Raw genomic sequence first — 22220 nt, forward strand, 5'->3', positions numbered from 1 at the left:
ACAGCTCCCATGGGATGCTGCAATGCAGTGGCATCTCAGTCTTTTAACTTCTTAATGGTATGGCTGCCTCAAATCCTCCAGAACTGGAGGCAGTAAGTTCTTAGCATCCATAACAGTAACAGCAGCAGCCAGAAGGCCGACAGGAATTGCCCTTTTAATCTCACTCTGTGCTGCCTGTACCCTGCCTGTCCAGGATACTTGACTTTGTGGTGGGAAACAGTTTACTTTTGAGCAGTATCTAGGACACTGGAAACTTGACCCTCATTCAAACAGCATATAATCCAACAAAGGTTAATTATTCCCTGCATCTAAACAGAATCACACACAGAGCCAGACTGGACTGCCAAGACCCCTCTCTCAGTGGAAAGGAACAAGAGGGAGAGGTACAGAGAGCCAGGTTGTGTATCTGAAACACGCTTTGTGTAGCTTTCCTATTACACATGCAGGTTTTTGTCTTGCACCTGTTTCCACCACTCAAACACCAAACTATTTAAAGACAGCAAGAGGAGAGGGAAGAGAGGGTGTGGAGGGATGCGATTCATTCTTTGCATTCTCTTCCTCAGTATTTACAAGTCCTTGATTTCCCTTTATGGGGCTAGTTTTCAACATTTTCCTCTTTCATGGCACTGCAAATTTGTGGCTGGAGAGCTGGTAAAATTTGCATTTAAAGGGTTTTAATAAATGAAAGGCCCTCGGGGAGTTTTCCAGAGAAACTGAATTCCAGTGAATTAAGGGCCAGGTCTTGGACATCACTTGTGCTGAAATAAAACACAACCTGCGGTAAGGACATCTCAGCAGATGACCAGTTAATACTGGTTGACTGTTTACAAAAATCCTTCCCCTTCATTTAAAAACACACCAATCCTTTATGGAGTGTTTCTGCATCTTAGTAACTAAAAGAGGGGTAGAAAGGCAAAAATACAAACTTCTAGGAAAGCAGCTACAACTAAGGCTTATTCAGCATGTGGGGTAATAGCTCTTTCCATATCCTGTGAAGACACTGTGGAATAGCTCATTTTCTCCCCGTTAACCAGCTCTGCAGCCTTCCCTGTTTGTTGTGCACAGTGACTGCACAGGGCCTTGAAAGAGATCTGTCCCCTTCTGTTTCCTGCAACAGCATGGACCAAAGAGAGCACAAACCAACAGCAGCTGCCTGTGTCTCCAGACGCAGTTATATTCTTCCACAAAGGAAAAATAAATCAGTACATCAGATACCAAATGCTCACCTGAAAAAATCCACCAATTTATTAGATGTCTTGTCCTTAGTGAGATAGTTTGAGCCAAACAAGTCTGCATACTTAAATACAAAAAACCTTCAGAGTCACAGGAGATTCCAGAAATGCCAGAACCCTGAGCTCCCCTCGCTCAACACAAAGAGAATAATCTCTCCCACCCACTTCTCTGCCCCAGGCCTGCATTGCATCCACGGGAGTTTTAGGGTCTCTGGCCCATCTTCTTTAGGGTTCGGTTCAGCTGGAATTAGAGAAAGCAAAGGTCAGAAAAACACATAATGATTCACATACACTACTGTTCCCCTCAGCAGGGGATCCAATGCATACAATGCTACTCCTCCCTCTCCAACTCCTTGACAAAGAGAGCAAGTGCAGTGTGTGAAGTAGAAGGGGAACAAGTAAAACTCTCTCATCCTCTCCACAACAGCAGAGGAAGATGTGGGGAGAAGAGAGGATGCAAACTTCTAGCACTGGTATTGCAACCCTGTATTGCTCAAGTCTCCAAATCTCAGGATTTTGCTGTCTAAGCTTCCAGTGCACAACAGCCTCTGTTAGGAAAGTGGAGCAGTGACAGAATGTCACCTCCTAGCCAAGCTTAATGCTGAAGTCATCTGCGCTCCAGGAACCTTTGAGGCTACTTTCTAGAGCCATAGTTATGAGGTTAGAGACATGATTTGGGTTGCATTACTGATAACACCACCACAATAGTCAAGGGACAATGGAGTCAGTGTTCTTGGACAGTAAAACCCTCCTCCTTTTCCACTGAGGCTCAAATGAGCACTTCTTACAGAAAAACATTCTTCAAAGGCCAGCAGCAGCTGCTGCTTAGAGCACCTGCCTTTGCCCAGAGCTTTGTAGAGCAAGGGCTCACCCCAGCAAGGAATCACACAGCTGTCTCACACAAGCATGGGTCCTCCAGGGCCTGCACAGCCCAAAGCTTGCCCCACATTTCTTAGAGAGCTACACAGCTCTGCTGCCCCGGCCTCACCTCCTCAAACTTGTGGATCTGGCGGATGAAGAAGTCTCCATAGCGTCGAGCAACCTTTGTGTCTGCAATATGGATCATGTCCTGGGAAGAGAACAGCATGAGGTCAGGAAAAGGACTCTGCTACCATGGAGACAGCAAGAGCTGCTAAACACGAGGAGCAACCTAAGGGGCTTCACTCCAGCCCTGGTTCAGCATCACACATATTTAACCTGTGCTAGTCCCACAGTAACCATTCAGTATTCTATGGGCTGCCTTTCCTACACCTTTGCCTGTCATGGGAGGCCCCAAATCACACTGCATTCACATCTAATGTTCTTGCAGGCTCTGCCTATTTTTGTCTCTCTTTGCAGTAGTTTGACAGTTGCAAGCCCAATGCATGCATCCCTTTTTCAGCAGCTAAGAATCACACTAAATGACAGGAGCACTAGGCTGAGACACAGTATGAGACCTTGCAGGAAGAGGTCTGCTCTACCAACTAAGAACAAGGCCCAACCTAGTCTCATTCCTAGCAAAAAACCTAATGATTACTGCTATTTTCTCTGAAAATGAAGTTCTCCAAGACCCTTTGCTATGCCCTCTGCTGCTGGAGCTCCAGGGGCAGGATGGTGACATGTCCCTATACCTTGTGTTTAGATTCCTCCTAGCCAGAGCTAAATGCTCCTTCGATGAAAAGTGGACCTGTAACATGACCAAGAAACATCCCTGCTTCATCAAGCAACCTACGAAGGTGACAATTCCACCTGCCCACTGAAAGCACTGTCACCTAATTGTCACCTCCCAGAAAACACTGACAAATAAACAGTTCCCTCTGTCCTGGGAAAGCCATTTAGGACCTTTGTTTTCTAGGTATGACAACTGCCAAAGCTGCCTGTGACATCCCATCAGTCTTTACCCACTGACACTCCTACTAAGCAGGGCTACAACTTCACTGTGGGCAGCCACGTCCCTCACATGGCAAAGGAAAAAGGGATGTTTCACACAGGATGGAGCAAAACCAGGTGCTGCCACTACCAGAATTTTTTGGGTGAAAGAATTTCCTAGCCAGCAAGTGCAGATACCAACCTTGTCAATATAGAAGTCAACCTCAGAGGCAGACTGGAACTCTCCATCAAGGGCAGATATGCCACTGGTCCATACCAGGTTCTTCATCTTGTGCTTGAAGACGAGCAGCTGGATACGAAACTCCTGCTCTGTCAGGTCTAAGAAGCCAGCCAGCTTCGCCACCGGCATAGTGGTGTAGAGCTTGAGGAAGCTACGGATGGTGGAGAGCTGGGCCTGCTGCTGAACCTCGTCGGCAAAGACCTTGAGCTGCTGCAGGAAGGGCTCCTTGTGGTAGTTAGGGTGCACGTTGTCGTAATTGGGCACCACAGGGGAAAGGAACTTGGGGCAGGCGTAACTGAAGAGCTCCTCATAGACCTGCGCGTCGCCCTTCTGCATGCGCAGCATCTTGTCCCCGTACTTCTCCCGCAGCTGCAGGTGGATGCTCTCGTCGATGCGCATGGGGTACATGGTGAGGGCGATGGCTAGCAGCGCGTGCATCTGCTCGTTCTGCTTGTTGATCTGAGACAGACAGGAGAACCTGTCAGCCCGACAGTGTGTTCAGGTTCCAGGGTGCTGAAGGGAAGCTGGGAGCTGCATTTTCCAGAGACAGACCTTTACCTGAAGCACTGATGGCCCTAACGCTCAAGGGGGAGCTCAAGGGGGACGGCACAATAAGCAGTGCCTCTGGGCAAAGCAGACAGATCAAGGCTTTCACCAGTGAAAAAGAGGGCTGGACAAAAGGAAAGTTCAGAGTGAATGCATCCAGAGCCACACTGAACCTGGATGGCCAGAAGCAGGTTTGACTGCTTTGGTAGGGAAGGTAGATAATTTAACAGCCATGTTCTGGCAAGGGACAGTTATCAGGGAGGTCAGTGAAGCAAAAACTGTGAAGGAAGATTTATTTGAGTGTGCAATGAAACAGACAGTTGTGTGGCTGAAAGAGACATACCAAATTTTTGAAGTGTCACAGAATTAAGACTGGTGGGATTTGGCTACACAAAGAGTTAGAAATAAATCAGGAGGATGAAAAGAAGACAGTAGCAGTAGTAAAACAGGTAAAACAGGCACAAGAGACAGCTTAGGTGGAAGGAGAAAGGAACTTTTGTTACTGCCATATGTGCAAATGATTATCAGATAAAGGAAATATATTCAACAATGGTAGCAACTTGAAGTGCAGGACTGGACTAAGAACATGACTCAATCTGAAGAAGCGTCAACAAGAAAATCATTAGCAACTGATATTTAGTAAGAACCTTGCCTAGAGGGAGAGTGCAAATGGAGTTGGGGCAACAGTGTAGGGAACAACCAAAATAACTACTAACACAGCTAAGACAAAATATTGCCACATATGGCAAAGGAGTTCAAGGGATCCTCAGTCACCACCGCCAGCAAAATAAGGCTGGACTATTTGACGTAGACTGTCAGGTTCTGGAGGAAGGCAGGAAAGACAAGCTTTTTCTTCTATCTCTTACCATCTCGTACTTGTAGGTCGTCCTCTGAAACATGCTCTTGGTCCTCTGGATGTAGAGCAGGATGTTGGCAAAGACGCGGATGGCATCCTGGTAACGCCGCATCATAAGGTATGCGAAGCCCACGTAGTAATAGGTGGTCACCTGGCACTCGGGCACCCGGGAGTACATGCTCTGAGAAGGAAGGATCAGTGTGCAATGTTAGAGGGGAGACAACAATCCAAACAACTTGTTAGGCCGAACCCAGCCACCTCTGCTTTCACTCCCTTCCCAGATACAGAAAAGAGAGGGTTAATTCAGGATACCTCACCTCCCACCCATCCCCACAGCAGCTTCCTCACTGTTAATTAGATCATCCCATTTCCTATGTTTTCCACTTTCAGCTTCCTGCAAGCAGAGAACTCATGCAGTGTGCCTAATATTGGTCTGCTCAGTTCCCTTTCCTCCTGTTTCATTCCATATCCTGTGCCAGACAGCATGTACGTAGATCTGGGCCAAGCACCGGGCCAAGCCCATGTTGCTGCTGGACTTCAGTTAGCCACAAGCAGCACCCAATTCTAGGGCAAAACCACACAAGGTGGGAACAAGCGGTGAGAACGAAAGTCAAAAATTCAAGAATGAGCCACTGACCAAGACAGGAACAGTGTGTTCAGCTAGTTACCACTGTGCTACCACTTACAGTTCCAAAAATATTCCCTGTAACAACACTGCCTTCCCAACACTTACAGTTCCAATAATATTCCCTGTAACAACACTGCCTTCCCAACACAGAAAACATCCTAAAAAACTAGGCAATTGTGCTGCAACAGCATCAGGCATTATCATATGGCTTGATTTAATGCCAAAGCTCCAGCTGTGCCCAACCACAAACTCCTGACAACTATAGCACATACAAACAGTACCCTCAGCTGGAAGATTCATTATGGCAATCTTTCACCAGCGTGTTTGAATAGAGGCATTTGGAAGACTCCAAGATAGGAGTCAGAACATGTTGTACTACCTTCTTGTTGAGCTCAATGTTCTCCAGCACCTTGATGGCTTGGTAGTAATCCCCCAGCAGAGAGTGCAGACGCAGTAGCCCAACCAGGCTGAAATAGCCCAGCATCTTGTAGAGGGAGTGGCGACCATATTCACCAGCCACGCTTTCAGGGTCACCTGGGAAAATAAGGAACCATGATGACACCCTCCAAGGAAGCAAGCTTGCCTTTCAGCATCTCTGTGTTTACCGGCAAAAGGAGCAAGGCCTGAAATGTATCACCAGCACCTGTCACCTAAGGTCAACAGAACCTGGTCCCAGCCAATCCAGTCCTTGATAACGGGTTTGATCCAGCTCCCAACAAAGTTAACTGAGTTTGGTCAAATCAAAGCAAGGCAGCACAGACACCAGTGCTGCTTGGTACCACCCAGATAGCTCACCTCCACTTGTATAGACCTCCAGCTGTCGGTTGATGTTGGATTTGTCCACCAGAGAGTGCAGCACATTAAGGACACTGTGGACGTTCCAGATCTTGGGGTTGGAACGAAGGAAGTCAATTTCCTCTTCAGACTTCTTGGCTGTCTTACAGCGGTACTGGCTGAAAGACTGGAACTACAGGAAAAAGCAGAGATTCAATGATGAGCAGCTTGTTTGCAGATGCTCAGCTAAGTGCACTAAGCTTACAAGTTGCTCACACAAATGCAACACGATAAACTAAAAATTTCATTAAAAAAAAGAAAAAAAAGGGTTTCATCTGAGATCACCTGGAAATCAAAATGCTAAACTAAATTTAAAGCATGTAGGGAAAAAATGGTATAGTTTACAGGGAAAAAGACCGGAAAACAGATTGAATCAGAGAAAGATGTCTTAGACAATTAGGACAGGCAACTTAACAGAAATCCGCTGTCTGAACCAAATCAGAAGATGAGTCTGCATACACACATCTTTTTTCTATACATGCATATATCCTTTTTTCATTCTCAAGCTTGACAAGACAGCATTTAAAGAATTATAGGCAGCTCTATAGTAAAAAGTTACAAATGAAAGAATCTACAGAAAAAAAACAATAGTGTTTGAGATCTGTGCTGCTGCACTCGGACCAATAAATGCAAAAATATTTCCTAATGTCAAGATCTTAGACCACATCTTATTTCAAATCAGGTCATCAATCTCTCTGTGCAAGCATAAAGGCCCTTACTGCCTAAGAAACACAAAACTTGTGTTTTGAAACAGAAATATCCGCAGAAGATCGGGACTCCCTAAAGAGCTCACCGAAGGTTTTTTTATGTGCCATGGTATCTTCACTATGAAAATCACAGCAAGGGAAGAGATGGGAAATTTATACAACTAATAAAGGCAAAGCCACCCCAAAATGGCCCAGACTTACAGCCACATACCTGGTATATGAATTCATCAATGATATCCCAGAGCCACTGGTTGGGCAGCTCAAGGGGAGCAGGGCCATCAGCATCTGCAGAATAGATGAGAGGCTCAATAGCTTGAGCAAGAACAGTGGCAGAACTGGAGGAGCAGACAAATTAAAGAACACAAGAATTTCCCCAAAATTCTTGTGAAAGCAGCAGATGAAGCAAGCTTCCAGTAGGTCTGTGATATGTAGCTTCTACTACCTCAACTGCCTTCACTTTCAAAGACTATGAACATGCACAGGGTTAATCTCTAAAGTGTGACACCTCTGCAGCAGTGATTCTCAGAAGCTGTACACAGACCAGAGGGGTTAATCCTAACTGATCTAATCTCCACAAAAAGTCTGGCAGGGAGTCACAAACACTAAAATTTGTTCCAAGGGGCATCAACAGCAGTAAGCAGTTGTGAAAACACTGCAAGTTTCTTTAGCTTACAGCTTCATTTTAATTTTTAATAGAAGTAGATCAAGCAGTTCTCAGAAAGACAGAAAGCTAAATAACTTTTATTCTTTACAGAGTTTCAGAAAGAACTGGGAACTACTTCTACTTTTTATGGCTTTAAATTCATGGATGTAAATCGCTCTTCATTCAGCAAATTCAAACATACAGAAAGCTCGTAGACTACTTCTCCCTATGTGATCTATACACAAACATGTTGCCATTCTTCTGACCCTTTCTCCAGCTCCACCCCTCTCCGTCCACTCTCCCTCTCAAAAATTAACAAACCAGACATGGATTGCAGCAACTCACTGAGGATGTAGTTGAAGAGATTGCAGTAGTTGTAGTAGGATTCAAACCTCTGCTCCAGTGTGGGCCCTCCCTGCAATGAGAAGTCAGCACCGTCTGACTTTGTTTTGAGCACCAAAGAGGGAAGTTCATGGGCAACAGCATATAAAGGACAGTGAATAGTCACAGCAGTAGAGGGTCTCTTTCAGAAGTGCTAAAGCCAGTATTCAACTAGGACACCCACCAGCATCACCCAGGAAGCCTGAAATTGTATCACTGTTGTCCCATAGAACAGGGCTGACTTTTCCTGTACAGGTGCTTCTCCCAGGACAACCGAGCAGTCAAAATTCCTCTGAATACTGTGCATTAACCTTCCCTCTTCCCCTTTCTGCTGTCCAGACTTAAGAACTTCCTATACCTTAATCAGCTTTCTTACCTTCTCCTTTTATGAGAGGTCTTAATAAACCAACAATTCTGTTTCTGGACAGCATTTCTAAACACTCTGACCTACTGGTAAGGAATCATTCCTAGAGTCATCTCCCTTGTTCAACCTGGAGACACTGAGTCTGAGAACCACTAACAGCAAAGTGTGAGAAACCAGTTTCTCCTGTTAAAGCTTGTCTTGGGTTAATACAGCAGCCTTTTTAAAGTGCTCATTTCTCCACCCTCTGGTCCCCAGTAAAACTGCAATTATTACTTATTAACTCCGTAAGTCATGTGTCTGTTCAGCTTTTTTCCCCAAGTACTGTGATTTTCTCACTGACTTTAAAGTAGCCTAAGAAAAAAAAAAGTGAGGGATTTGTTTTGTTTCACAGAGCATTATTCCTTCCACTTCCTTCTCCTGTATCCTTTATGGTATCCATACTTCCCTCTTTCCAATGCATTCTGACCCAATGAGGGGTTTTTAGTCACAAATAATGAACCTTCCTCTTGTGACACACCCTCTGACCCAGTTGCTCATCTGAAGAAAAAAGAGCCACAAAGAAACACACAAAAAAAAGCACTTAAAGGGAAAATTCAGTTACCTCCCAAAACCTCCTCTGTCCCTAACTCACTAACCAATACTCTGAATGTCAGTAACAAACAGCCTCTTGAAAACTCAGATCCGTCTTCCGATTCATTTGAGCTACCAGGGAACCCTGCACACTCATTATGACCAAGCCTGAAGAGACAGCTAACTAGCCTCAGACAGTCAAGTCTTTCCAGCAATCAGTGAATCCTTACTAAACTAACAAAAGGCAAGAATTCTAAGCTTCCCTGGAAGCAATGTGACTTACAGCTCACAAACCCATAAATCCTGTCTTGCAAAAACATGAAGACAAAGGGCCAACACTCACACTGACTTTGGCGTAGATGTGCCTGTAGTACAGCTCCTTGTATAGGATGAGGAAAACAGCATCTGGAAAAGATGACAGAAGGGGACATGAGCAAGCCACACTCCTGCCACAATCATTAAAGGAAGCGCAAAAAGATACTTTGCAGTTTGACTCCTTGCCAGGGACCTGCTGAAGGAGTTGCCAGAGTGAGCAAAGACAACTGACTCAGGCGGCAGCAACGCTGTGCACCTGCTCACTCGTGGACCAGAAGGATTTAGTTCCTTCTCTCTCTGACAACCAAAGAAAAAGACTTACCGTTCCCAACCTGAGGGGCAATGGCCTCAGCCTCTGGCCATGGGGTGTTCTTAAAAAACCTTTCTGTCAGTTTTGTCCAGCTGAAAGACAGACACACGCGGTATGAGAAACCAATTTCCAGGATGACAGTGATGGAGCTAGAGATGACAACAGAGACGCCTTGGGCTTGATGAAGGCTGAGAACCAACCCCACCCCCTGTAACTCCAGTGTTGAGGCTAAGAACAAGAACTGCAAACTAAGCAGTTAGTCTTCAATTTATCCCTCAGCCACAAAACAGCCGTGAATGTTACTTCCACATTTTCTTCATGGCAAGGTGAAACAGCTACAAGCAGGAGTGAAAGAGTATCTGCAGGGAACAGACACAAAAGTTACACCTAGCAGCTTTCTGCAAAATGCCTGGCTAGCATGACTGAGATCCCTTTTTGTAGCCTCCATACCTGTTAGGTCAGGGCTGATATTCTTCTTCAGAGGGGTCACAACTCACCTATACTTACGTTAGCCTAACAGACTGGAAATATTTGGGGTTTTTTTCCCCCCGTAACCAAACCAAACCTATTTTAGAGAAAGACCAAGTTTCAAACAACACAGGCAGCAGCAAGATTTAGCAAGCTTTTCCTTTTAAGGGCAGAGTGCACTGTCATCACAGTTCAAACAGTGATTCCCACTTGCAGGAAGGATGGTGTTGTACCTGTTCTCATAAATGTCCTGGATCTCGTACACCTTCTGGTCAATAACATCACTGGAAACTCGGCTGGCCTGGAGCTCGTACACCTTCTGATCAATGAGATCTGACACTGTCTTGTGAAAATACTGAATGAAGTTTTTGATCACTTCGGGGATCACCTGGTAGGTCTGCTGCTCGTACTGGCGCTCGTAGGCCAGGTCTTGCTTCGGGTCTCCTGCGGGGAAGGCGCAGCAGTGAAGTAGCCGCCGCACGGCCCGCCCCGGCCCCACAGACCCCGCCGGACGCCGGGGCCCCCGCGGCGGCGCGGCCCAGGCCAGCACTCACCCGTGTGCATATCATAGTCGTTGGAGTACGCGTAGGGGTCGTAGGCAGCCTGCAGGGAGAGGGTGGCAGTGAGTGCCCGCGAACAGCCCGGCCGCGCCCCCCACGCCCCCCCGCGCCCTCGCCCGCACCTCGTTATCGTAGTCCTCGCCTGGGTAGGCCATGGCGGCGACGGCGCGGCGCGGAAAGGGCTCCGGGAGGAAACGGGGGCCTGGGGCGGGCACAGAGGCGGGGCTCGGAGCGGCTAGTTCATCACTTCCATTGGTTGAAGCGACTGTCCGTCTTCAGCTCGCTGAGCCGCCATGGGCTGCCTATGCTCCGTCCCTCCCTCTGATTGGAGAAAGCGCCTGCCCGTCAGGCTTTCCTGGTCACCGCCTCTCTCCTCTTCTTCCTCCTTACCTGCGCCCTCCCTATTGGCTGGAAGCACGAGGTGAGGCGCCTCCCATTGGTGGAGCGGATGCGGCCCGCCCTGTTGTTATGGTGACGCCCCGCCCCTCTCCCCGGCCTGGCCCGGGAGGGGATGGAGGGTGGCGGCGCTGCCGACGCGGCGCCCGCCGCGGTGCCGGGGCTGGAGTCGGGGCCGGAGCCGGAACCAGAGCCACAGCCACAGCCGCTGGTCGGGCTGCGGCTGCTGGAGCCCGGGCTGCCGCTGGGGCCGGCGGCGGGCGCGCCCCTCGGGTACCTGCACGTCCTGTGGCAGGGGGAGGAGCCCGCGGGCAAGATCCCGGCCCGCCGCCTGCGTAGGGCCGCCCGCCTGCACCGCCGGCTGGGGCCTACGGGCAAGGAGGCCCACGGTGAGCGGGGGCCGGCAGGGAGCCGCTGTCCCGTCCCAGGACACCTCTGCCTTCGGCCGGCTCCGCACGGGAAGGGGGTCGGATCTGTTCGGGGGGCGGTTTGGGAAGTTATCCCTGGTTCTGCCAGAGGAGGGTGCCGGTCAGGAGTGGGAGGGCTTCCGGAGGACAGGAGGAGAGCTGTTCTTACCTGGTGGCTTGATCTCCGGCTTCCCCTTCTCTGATCTGAGCCAGGAGCAGCAGCACGATTTGGCCCCACACCTGAGCCGTCCTGCTGGGATGTTTCAGTAGGGAGACGCACCTTTTTTCTCTATTCTTCTTAGTAATTGCTTTCTTTTCTCCACAGCTCTGAAGAGGCTGCGTGAAGCTGCCAATAGCAACGACTTAGACACAGGTAAGGCTTCTGTCAGTCCCACTTAGGATCTCTTCCTGGAAGGGCAGTATGTGGAGGACTCTTATTTTAGGAGAGGATGAAGTAGGTGCTGATAGTTTGTGGACATGGTGCTTTAGATGCTTCAGATCTAGAAAATGCTCTTTTGGAGCCCAGTTTCATTCTCTGATCAGACTGAAGCTGGTTATAGTGCTCACTTTTTCACTGCACCTGGTTCATAGTGTTAATTTTCCAACTGCATTGAGCTAAATCAGCACTGCACTGTTCCAGCTGCTTTGGTATGTACCTTTTGCTCAGTTGTAAGCAGCAAGAGAGTAGTGTTTTGGTTAAAGTGAAAAGGCTGTGATTATCTAAGCCATGCCCTATAAGATGAGCAGTGTGACCCAGTAGATTAGAACCAGGACCAGAGATGGACTCTGTCTCTCACAGTGACCTCAGAGAAGGCTCATGGCCTATCTGTTACTCTCTTTACCTTTCTAGACTGTGGATTAGGTGGAGTTTGATATGAAGTGTCCAGCAACAATATCTGCCCCTTATCATTGTCCCTTCTTAGACTGTGCTGGCCTTTCATCAGGCCAGTCAGTGAACAGAACTGGAAACTGATTTAACTTGTAGAAATCCCAGCCCACTAGACTGGGGGGTGGTTCTGGTGTGCCTCACCCTTCAGCTCCACAAAACACCTTGTTTCACGAACTGATGGGTAAAGTTCATCTATGAGTTCCATCAGTACAGAAGGGCTGGGCTTCAGTCAGTGAGTCAAGAGGGAGAATGAAAGAATGTGGCATTATGGAAGTCTTGGTTTCAATCCATCTTGGATGTGAAAGGCAGGTTCCCCTATTTACAGTCTTACTATCTTTTGTGTACTCGGAAACTTGAAGAAATGTCTGATGATTAATTTATTCTTCATCAACAAGTAAACATCTTTGCTGTTTCCTGTGGTGGCATTGGGTGGGAAAGGTAATGTCATTTCTCCAGGCTTCAGGGAAGGACTAGGTAAAGTGTTCCCCATTAATGGTTCTCACTGGGGGCACTCCAGTCTCCTTGTCTTTCTTCTGGAGTATCAAACACTCCCTGTTAATGCCACTTCCATCTTTTCAGGTGTTCGTTTCAGTTCTGTGCCACACTTAAAGCAGGAGGTGTACAGGAAGAAATTCAAATGTGTCTGTAATTCAATCTCTGGAAGCTGAGATGAATGGTGATTTTCAGTGGTCTGAGCTCTCTGTCTCCGGTACTTGACAGTCTTGGCTGTTGCAGGATATGCTGCTAAAGATCTCAAAATATAGTGAACCTGTCAGCATTTCTAACAGCTACGTAGTGAGCTTTATTTTATGCACCTATCAGGGTTACTCTATCAGGGTGATCTCGGAATAACAGGAGTAATAACCCTTACGTTGTTCTTACCCATGTTGCGATAGATGCTATTTTTACGTCCCTAATCTTTGCAGCCTTTACTGGTCTCTTTGCACTGCTCTTGGAGGGTCGGTGCACTCCCCTGCCTGCTTCCCATACTGTAGCCACCATTCCCTTACTTTTGCCACACAAGGTGTGGCAAAAAACCAGGACTTTCAAATGGATCTAGGAAGGGGCATAGTTGAAACAGGTGTGAAGAAATGGCTTTTCTCACTACATGTGCTTGCACTGTGAAACTTCTAACCACAGGTCCATGTTGGTGTGAAAAGTTTACACAGGCACAGAAAAGGACCATGCAAGTCCACAGGGAAAGCCCACGGAGGGGTAGTAAGCACAGGATGCTAAGTCTAGCTTGGGAAGTGCCTGAGATGCAGATGAGTAAAGCTGAGAGTTAGCCCCACATCCTTCCTATCTTTTTATACTCTTCTCTAGGCATTTGCTGCTGATTGTCCTTGGAGCTTGACAGTTTGGCTAGATGGATCCTTAGCCATTACAGCTGTTGGATTATCTTTCATGGCAACATGTGAAAGGTGGTAGAGGCTGAAACAGAGGGTGGAGGTTGTGCTGCCTCAGCTGGTTCTGCTGAGCCAGGGTGCTGGTGGGAACTGGTTCAAGTCCAGTTGACTGGGCAGCTGTATATATCTACCCCAGAAGAGCAGATAGCATTACCCCTCTCCAGTCAGTTGCCTCTTCAGCTTACCTGCTTTCTTCTCCTCCTTGGTGCTGTCAGTGCAGCAACTCTTGGAGGATGGAACTGACCCCTGTGCTGCAGACGACAAAGGCCGGACAGCCCTGCACTTCGCCTCCTGCAATGGCAACGATCACATCGGTGAGTGGGGAGCGGGAGTTCTGCCTTCCAACCTCTTTGTGGCTGAGATTTCAAAGGATGCTCTTTATTTTGATTCAGCATGTGACAGAGATTGCTCTTTTGTGTCAAAGTTGCCAGCTGAACTCTGGGCTCAGGGCTTGCCACGTCACCCTGCTGGAGGGGGAACAGGGCCTCCCAGTTTTAGGGCTGTACTGATGCAGAGGGAAAGGTGTCCTTCCACCCAGTTCTTCCCCTCAGGGAGCTCAGGGGCAGTGACACCACCTGACTTTGAGCTGAGTCCTTCTGCATTGCTGCACCAACCCCTGTTCCCTGTCTCAGTAAGGCAGCTGATGAGCTGAACAGAAGCACCTGTAAGGCAGCCTGGTGGCTGCAACATGGACCTGTGGCCCATATGGGCCTGACCTGTGGGGCAAAGGGAAGGGACTGATGTGGCCCTGTTTCCTTGTTTCCAGTGCAACTGCTTCTGGACCATGGGGCTGACCCAAACCAGAGAGATGGGCTGGGCAACACCCCGCTGCATTTGGGTAAGTGCCACAGAGATGAGCTTTGCATGCAGAGAGGTGAGGTGAACACCACCTTACTGTTCCTTTCCTCTCCACCTTCCTCTTCCCTGTGCCTCACAGTATGCATCCCCAGATTTAAGGACCTAGAAGGGGCTCTTTGAATTTCACTAGCTTCACTCCTCACAAAGTTTAGGCTCAGAAAAAAGGTTTGAGAAGAATCGATTTCTCTCTCTCTGCCAGCCCCAAGGAGCACAAGCTCTGTTCCAGAGAGAGTACTCAGGCTTGAGTGTGAGGTTATCTTAGCATTTGGGCTGTTCTTCCTACCTGTGGCAAAGAAACCCTTTGGGAAGCAGCAAGCTCCGTGCTTGAGCAGGAACTTGTTTTTGCTAGTACCTCTGAGTTGTGTGTCCTGTGTTTTCCCTCCCCAGCTGCCTGCACGAACCATGTTCCTGTCATCACCACGCTGCTGCGCGGAGGTAACATTTCCTCTATAACAATTACAGCCTGTCCCTTTCCTGCCTGCCCTGTTGATACTCCCCAGGGACACCAGATCTTGACAACAAATCTCACTTTCTGTCCTTGCTCGTGCATCTTGCAGGGGCCAGAGTTGACGCCTTGGATCGAGCCGGCAGAACGCCACTGCACCTCGCTAAATCAAAGCTGAACATCCTGCAGGAAGGACTGTCCCACAGCCTGGAGGCCGTACGCCTGGAAGTGAAACAGGTAAAAGAAACAGTGCCATGTTCTGGTAAGTTGGTGCAGCCCCTGGCAGCATCCCACACCTTTTATTTAAATACCTGTCTGTAGGTTCTTAACCACTGTGGGGAGAGTTTGACTTTCCCTTCCATTTTCAGAGACCTTCCTTTTTCCCAGTGTCTACTCTAAATTTTTGCAGGACCTCCCTTGGTTCTGATAGGCCAATATCTTAATTCTTGGACTTTAAGGAGCACTCCTTTTCTTCTACCACCATGTAAGACAGATGCCTTGTGGCAGGAGAGGGACCGCAGCATGAGGCTATAGCTATGATGTATATATGCAGGGACTCTGTATTTGTAGCACAGTCTACCCTGCTCCAATATGTGGAGCCATGGAAATAGGAAAGCAGTTGCGGGGTTACAAATGCACAGGGCATGGGCCTCATGTCAGGAGCCTTATAGGAGCCACAAGGATTTTCACTCCCTATACACAAGCAGATACTGCTGGACTAGGAAGTCCCTGCTCCTCACAGTGAGGGAAGCTAGCTAGCCATAAAGAAAAGCTTGGTGCTTTTGGGGCTAGACCTTATGCTGCTTCAGCTGGGCCTGTCTCTCTTTCCTGTTTTCCTAAACCAGACACAAGGATTACAACTGATCTGTGTCTGTGGCTCATGAATGCCTCTGGTGACTCACTGGGCTCTTGTGCTGCCATTAGTGCCATGCAGTTGCTTTGCATGTGTTCTTCTCTAAGGATCACATATGCTGCCACAGGATGCAGCATCAAGGCTATGTGCTTGGTGATTTAACTGCAATTCAATTTTTCTTTGAAAAATGCCCCAGCCTAGTGTAACTCTCTGATATTTGCCTCTTATGCCTCTTGGTTTCAGATTATCCAGATGTTGCGGGAATACCTGGACCGTTTGGGGAGGCATGAGCAGAAGGAACAGCTGGATGATCTCTGTTCCAGGTTACAGATGACAAGCACAAAGGAGCAGGTAGGCAACGTTGAGCTACTGTGACTCACCTTGTGTTGTGGCTCCTGTGTGTGGGAGAATGCAACTACATGAGCAGTGGGAGACACTGAAGACACGGTTATGGTTCTTGTTCACACTGGGTCAAGCGGGCAGGTTATGTGATGACTCATGGTATTCCTTTAGGTTGGAATTCAAAATGCAGAAAGCATTACTGTGCCTAACAGCTCAGGAGAGAAGCTGAACATCAGATGGGCTGAGGGCACAGTCATTTTAAGGCCAGGATCAGCACAACCACACTGGGTTGCAGGGCCTGTTTGTTGTTTTTCTTACAGAGGATTGGCCCTTAGAAACAGGCTTAGAGGAAACAGCCCTGATACCACTGAGTTTTGGGTAATGCAGCAACATGCTTTTATTTTAAAAACTGGTTAAATCACACAGGGTGGAGGTCAAGCATCGACCGCCTGAGGAATGGGGAGAGCTCCCGTTGCCTCATGTTAGGGCTTTTGGATCATAAGAGCCCTTCTACGTGATTGTTGGGACCAAAGGCATCCTGTCCTAGCATAAGCTCAGCACGAGCATTACTGGCAATCCTAGTTCAGGGGTGATTCCTGCTGTGTTGGGGTTTGTTCTGTCGTGGTGAGTGGCTGCACAGCTGCATTCCCCTGCCTGACAGCCAGATGTGTTCTTCTGTCAGGTGGACGAGGTTACAGACCTCCTGGCCAGCTTCACGTCGCTCAGCCTGCAGATGCAGAAGATGGAGAACAGGTAATGGGCTTCCAAATCATCTTTCTGATGCAGCAGGAGAAGCCTTAGAAAGAAAAAAAAGGAAGCTGAAGCTTGCTTCCCAGATCGCTGAATAAACATTGCTGCCAGCGGCCTTTCCTGCCAGACTGACTCTCCAGTGGTGCTCAGACTGTTCCTGCTGATGCTGCCACAGCTGCCTCATAGGGAGGCAGCAGGCTTTGGACAACAGAGGCAACAGACAACAGTGCTGCAGCTGTGACTTTGGGGTAAAAGAGCTGCTCTACTTTTTATCAGATGGGCTGGTGATGAATAGGATACCTTTTCCAGAGATATTTTGCCTTCTCCTAAGTACTTCAGCTCAATGTAGGTGGTGGCCGATGGCATGTGCAGTCACCAGCCCTGACTACAGCTGACCAGCATCAAAGAAATGCTTGGAACAGGCACTTTTTGCCGCCTCCATATTGCTCAATTACATGAGGGAGAAAGTGAATACCTTGGACAACAGAAGGCTTTGTGCTGTGAGAAGTACACACGCTTAATTCTGCATGCTAGCAGCTGAGCAAACATACTGACTTGAGAGACGTGCAGGGAGGCTTAATCCTCACCTTCCCCGGAGCCTGTGGTCAGAGGGCAGAGAATCTGTCTGGTTACAAATGGGATACAAAGCTTTTCATCACTAGACTAACAGCTTTCACTGGCCTCATTTTTTAAATCACTGCTGCAAGTTAGTGCTTAGATACTGCAGTGTAACACTTGCAAAAAATACCCAGGTACACAGCTAGCAAGTCAGAGCTGCCCTGATGCAAGAATAAGGTTTGTGGGGGGTGACAATCTTAACACAGTTTTAGGTAGACATATACACCTTGCAGAAGAAAACCCCACCATAACTGACTTTTGTGTTTCCTGTTACTGGCAGTCTCAGGCAAGAGGTCCAGTTGTGACAGGAGGTGTTGCGCATGCAGCCATATTATTGGGCTGGGATGGAGCAGTACCAAACCCACTGCTCAGCCATCCTATGTTTCTTGCTTGTCATGGAGAGCCTTAAGTGCAGTGTGAGAAACAAATAATGACTTCTGCTGTGAGTCTGAAGTGATGAAGCTGGGCTGTGAATTGATTTTACTGCTCTCTCACTTCTTCCCCTGTGGTTAGTAATGAAGATTTAGATTGCTTTGTTTTGGAGCAAGGATCGTGAAATCCCATTGATAGGATGCTAACAGCAGCAGAGTAACAGGAACATGCCCAGTAGTAATCTGAGTTCCCACCTGTGTACCACACCATGGTAGTGCTGGTAGCCATACCCATCCCGCAGCTTGGGAAGAGTTCCTTATTAGGATTCAGCTTAAATTGCAACAGCCACAGTTTGGAGCATTCTTCAGAGACCTTTAGGTCAGCATGCTCTCTGATATCTACCTCTTGTCGAGGAAGAGGTTAAGTGGACCTCTGTGTTCAAAGCTGAGATACCAGAAATAGGCATGGCTTTTAAATGGGTTCATCCATGAGGTGCTGGAGGACATGACTGGGGCCAGCAGTCTTGTGGTTGGGCTGGAGCTGTCACTGTGAATAGTGGCACTTCATTATGATGTGCTGGATGGGAAGGATGCTGAGGAGGTGGGAGACAATCTGACGTTTTTGTATTTTAAAGTTCAATAAAATCCTGTTCTGTCTTTCAGAGCAGCCCATTTCTCTTTCTTTGCCATGTGTTCCAGGCCCCACACGCAGCACTGGACTTGGTAATTGCTACTCTCATAGCTGGTTCCAAAATCAGAAGCGACAACACAAAGTTGTTTGAATTCAAACACTGCTCTGTTTGCAGATCGAAGTACATGGTTTCTGACTGACCTTTTCTGATCCTGACTCCCACAGCCAAGAAATCCAAACTTTAAATCTAGGCAGTTGCTGTGAAACCCAACAAATAGAGGACAGAGAATCTCAGCAGGAGTACTTCTGCACTCTTGGAAAAGTGTGGAGCTGGTGGGGAGGTGGTGGCTGAATTTGTGCCTTGCCCCATGCTAGATAAAATGGCTGTGCTGTGAAGAGACAGCAAAGGGATGAGGGGCTGGGGAGGGACTTCTGGGCAGTGCAGAGAATTTCCAGTGTGATCCCTGTGTGAGGAGCAGGTGACTTTCATGTCCAGTCTTTACTTCCCTATTTCTTCCTGTCTTCACAGCCTGGTCTTGGTGTCCATATACACTCAGCTGTCAGCATTTCTGCCCTCAACAGCCTTGTTGCTGAGGAGACCATTAAGGTGCTCAAAGAGCAAGTGGCTGAAATGCTCTTTAACCCTGCAGTTACTTTAGTTGCTGATGTTGTCTGCTAACTAGACACCTCTTGGAAGCTTACCTCAAAACAGGAATACATCTAGCTGGGACTCAGAGTGAAGCTTTTAGCCTCAGCTCACGTGATCTCATCCGCAGCTCTCCAAGCCTTTGTCTCGCCTGGTGCTGTTTTTTTCATAACAGCTCCTGACAGGGGAAAGGTGGGGGTGCTGCAGACAGCCAAGAGCAATTATCTTGCTTCTTGTGCAGCACTGCTCCCTCCACGGGAGGAGAGGCAGCACAATCAATAATAAAACGAACAGGGTTTTGGGAAGTTTTGCCTCTGCTTTAACAGTAACACCAGGTAAGAAAGAGAAAAGGGCATCTGGTTTTCAGTGGGGAAAAAACTGCATCATGTAGGAATCACATTCTGCGGATCACTGCAGTTAGTTCTGCTTTCCTGCCTCACGGCTGAAGCACTGGACTGCTGAGAGCCATATCACTTGTTTGGCACTGGATGGAAAAAAGTTTTATGTTTCTTTGCATCAGCCATTCATGCTCAGCAGCTGTATCTAGAACAAGTTAGGTGCTAGGGAGAGAAAGAACGAAAGAAGAGGTTCTGGGGGAGGAGGAGAAGGTGGCTTCACACTGCCAAGAGCTGTTCACTGTCACTGTCTGGTTTTTTTTTGCTGCTCCTGGCCTAGAAACTTCAGCTTCTCCCAGCAGCTATTCCCTCTGTCCTTGCACCCTGGGCCACAGATTTCCGTGCATATATTTCCCAGCACAACCCATGAGGCTGGTGGCAGCTTTCTGCATCTTCCAGCGGTGTCTGCTGCAGTAATGGACAATAGAAACAACAGCACAAGTTTTCCTCTGCTATTTGTTTTGCCATTATAATCAGTTCAACCTCCTCATTTTCTTTGTGCTACACCATCAAACGCACCTCCCAGATCCCTTCCTGAGTGATGATGTATCCTGGTCCTCAGGGCCGTGATATCAACTGGGACTTGACTCTAGGCCTTGCTTCCCCCTCACCACTACCTGACCTCCAAATACCTTCCATTTCCCCTCCTCATTCACAGCACTGCAGGGACATTCTGAATCCCCAGCCACTGAACCCAGCAGCAACCTCCCTGGCTCTGCAGCTGCTGCTGTACTGTATGATGTAACCAAAACCAGCCAGCTTGAGAATCTGGCTCATCCAAACAAGTGAAGACTGAAAACCTGCCTGTGTCTCACTGAGGACTCACAGCAAAAGCAACAGCCCTGAGCAAAGCCTCCCAGCAAAGCCATGTGGATGTTACTAAGCAAAAGGCCTTTCTCTGAAGCAGCCACTCGCCCATGCAAGCGAATAGGAAGCACACACTGTAACGTATGTGAACATCAAGAATTTGTTCAGCTCTTCAGCAGCTAAAATAATTAATCTCTGACTTCTGAACTCCTTTATTTCCTCCACCTTTGCCTTTCTAGCACACGTCGAATCCAGCACTGCAATTACCTATGCTGCTAAGGAAGCCCAATGAAGCATCTCTGATAAACCCCATGAAGCATCTCTGGGAAACCTCCCACCCTTTCATCTGCTTGCTCTGCTCACTGTGTGAGCAAGATAGATCTCTTCTCACAGAAAGGTACTTACAGAAAGATGCCTTCTTCATGTGGTGTGCCTGGCCCACATGGGAGAGCAGCCCTAGGCAGCTGAGGGCTCAGGGGGTGAGTAGGTGGAAGAGTCAGTAAGTTTTGATTAGGAAGCTGATAAAAGAGTTATGGCAAACAGCATTTCTTTGTTTTTTTTCTGAAAGCTCTGAGAAGGGAAGATGGCATGTTGTTGTTGGAAAACATAATCAGCTGTCAAGCTGCTAAGGCTGATTGTGGATTAGGAACCAGCAGCTAAATCCAAAAGCAAGTAACCAGAATTTTCACTTGGGACTGCCAGATTTGCACACAGGGGTATAAGCAGGATGAGCTTCTTGGCACCTGGGTCTGACACCTCCCAGCAGTGTTAGGCTCATGTCCCACATGCCAGGGAGATGCCAGACAGCAGAACCAGTGCGCAGTTGGCAGGACTGAGTTGCTCCACAGACAGGAGATGGTGCTGACCACCAGCTGCAAAGCCCCAACCTGCTCACACCTCTCCCATTTCATCTCTGTTTCAGCTCTTGGAACAGCAGTACTCGGCTAATGTGGCAAACTAGCCTATGCAGGGTTAAAGATGATCTCTTCAGCCTGGGTGATGACAAGCAGGAAAGAAAATACAAGCAAGGAGTCATTAATTAAGGCAAGAAGCTGGGAGCAGAGACTTCAGAATGCTAATCAGTCTGGAGGGAAGGCTGCGTGGAAAGCAGCAATCAAGCTCCCTCAGCTTTAATTAAATCTATCAAGGATGTGACATCTTTGTTTCGCCTCTGCTTTTGAGCTGAGAAACCGGTTGGAGCATGTATGCTGTTACTGGGCAGACAGGAATTCCCTCCTGGCTCCAGAGCCTTCCCCACCGAGACTCAGTGCCTGCCCATCCTGCTCACGTGCTCCCCAAAATCAGGGCTTAGCACCAGGCAGAGCTTAGGGAAGGGGTCCAGGGCTTGCAGCCACTTATGTTGAATGCAGCTTCTCCTCAAGGTCTTCCTTGTCTTCTCTGTCCTGTTTTATTTAGGCTTCACCCCCATGTGCAGCAGTCAGTTCTGAGCTGATCCGCTTCCTTTGCAAGCTGAGACCAGGAGGAGCAGGATCAGGGGTGAGAAACAGCCCAGCTGCATCTAGGCAAAAACAGGAAGCATCCAGCTGTGCCACATCACCTCCTGACTCCTGTTCCCTTCTCCCTCCAGTGCTTTAGGCTGTGTAGTGAATCTTCACCTGTAGAAATGATGTATGTATTTGTGTTGTCCAGAGGTGTGTTGAGCCATGTGAGCTGGCCACCAGCCATGGCATCGTGTGCAAAGGGTGGCTGTAGAACTTGCTGTCCCAGGAAGGTGGGTAAGGCAATCTGGACATGTTTCTAAAGAGCATCAACTGCAGAGGAGTGTTAGCCATCACAGAGGGAGGGAGGTGGGAGAATCGCAAACAGGGATAGGAGGTGAGGGAGGCTCGAAGTGCAGAAAGCATCATCAAGTGCTTGAATGGAAAAGAAAACTAATTCCCAG

The 22220-nt window shown here is 48.2% G+C and overlaps 2 protein-coding genes across 2 annotated transcripts; one reads left to right on the forward strand and one right to left on the reverse strand.

The window, feature by feature from the left end:
- Positions 1 to 1219: 1219 nt before the first annotated feature.
- EIF3L (eukaryotic translation initiation factor 3 subunit L) lies at positions 1220 to 10908 on the reverse strand. Its single transcript, XM_027879460.1, has 13 exons — positions 10626 to 10908; positions 10498 to 10546; positions 10177 to 10387; positions 9488 to 9567; positions 9194 to 9255; positions 7881 to 7950; positions 7104 to 7177; positions 6147 to 6318; positions 5731 to 5885; positions 4734 to 4904; positions 3283 to 3780; positions 2221 to 2301; positions 1220 to 1473 (listed from the first exon to the last, which is right to left on the reverse strand). Exons 1-13 carry the CDS (start codon positions 10656 to 10658, stop codon positions 1435 to 1437), a joined length of 1695 nt encoding a protein of 564 aa, XP_027735261.1. The 5' UTR covers positions 10659 to 10908; the 3' UTR covers positions 1220 to 1434.
- Positions 10909 to 11014: 106 nt separating this feature from the next.
- ANKRD54 (ankyrin repeat domain 54) lies at positions 11015 to 17699 on the forward strand. Its single transcript, XM_027879566.1, has 8 exons — positions 11015 to 11288; positions 11632 to 11679; positions 13817 to 13915; positions 14368 to 14439; positions 14847 to 14894; positions 15017 to 15141; positions 16001 to 16108; positions 16782 to 17699. The coding sequence occupies exons 1-8, from the start codon at positions 11015 to 11017 to the stop codon at positions 16854 to 16856; spliced, it is 849 nt and encodes a 282-aa protein (XP_027735367.1). The 3' UTR covers positions 16857 to 17699.
- The last annotated feature ends 4521 nt before the right edge of the window (positions 17700 to 22220 follow it).

The sequence above is a fragment of the Empidonax traillii genome, unplaced genomic scaffold, assembly GCF_003031625.1.
Source record: "Empidonax traillii isolate 1590-97213 ecotype Southwest subspecies unplaced genomic scaffold, ASM303162v1 scaffold55:size2822071, whole genome shotgun sequence".
NCBI classification, from domain to species: domain Eukaryota; kingdom Metazoa; phylum Chordata; class Aves; order Passeriformes; family Tyrannidae; genus Empidonax; species Empidonax traillii.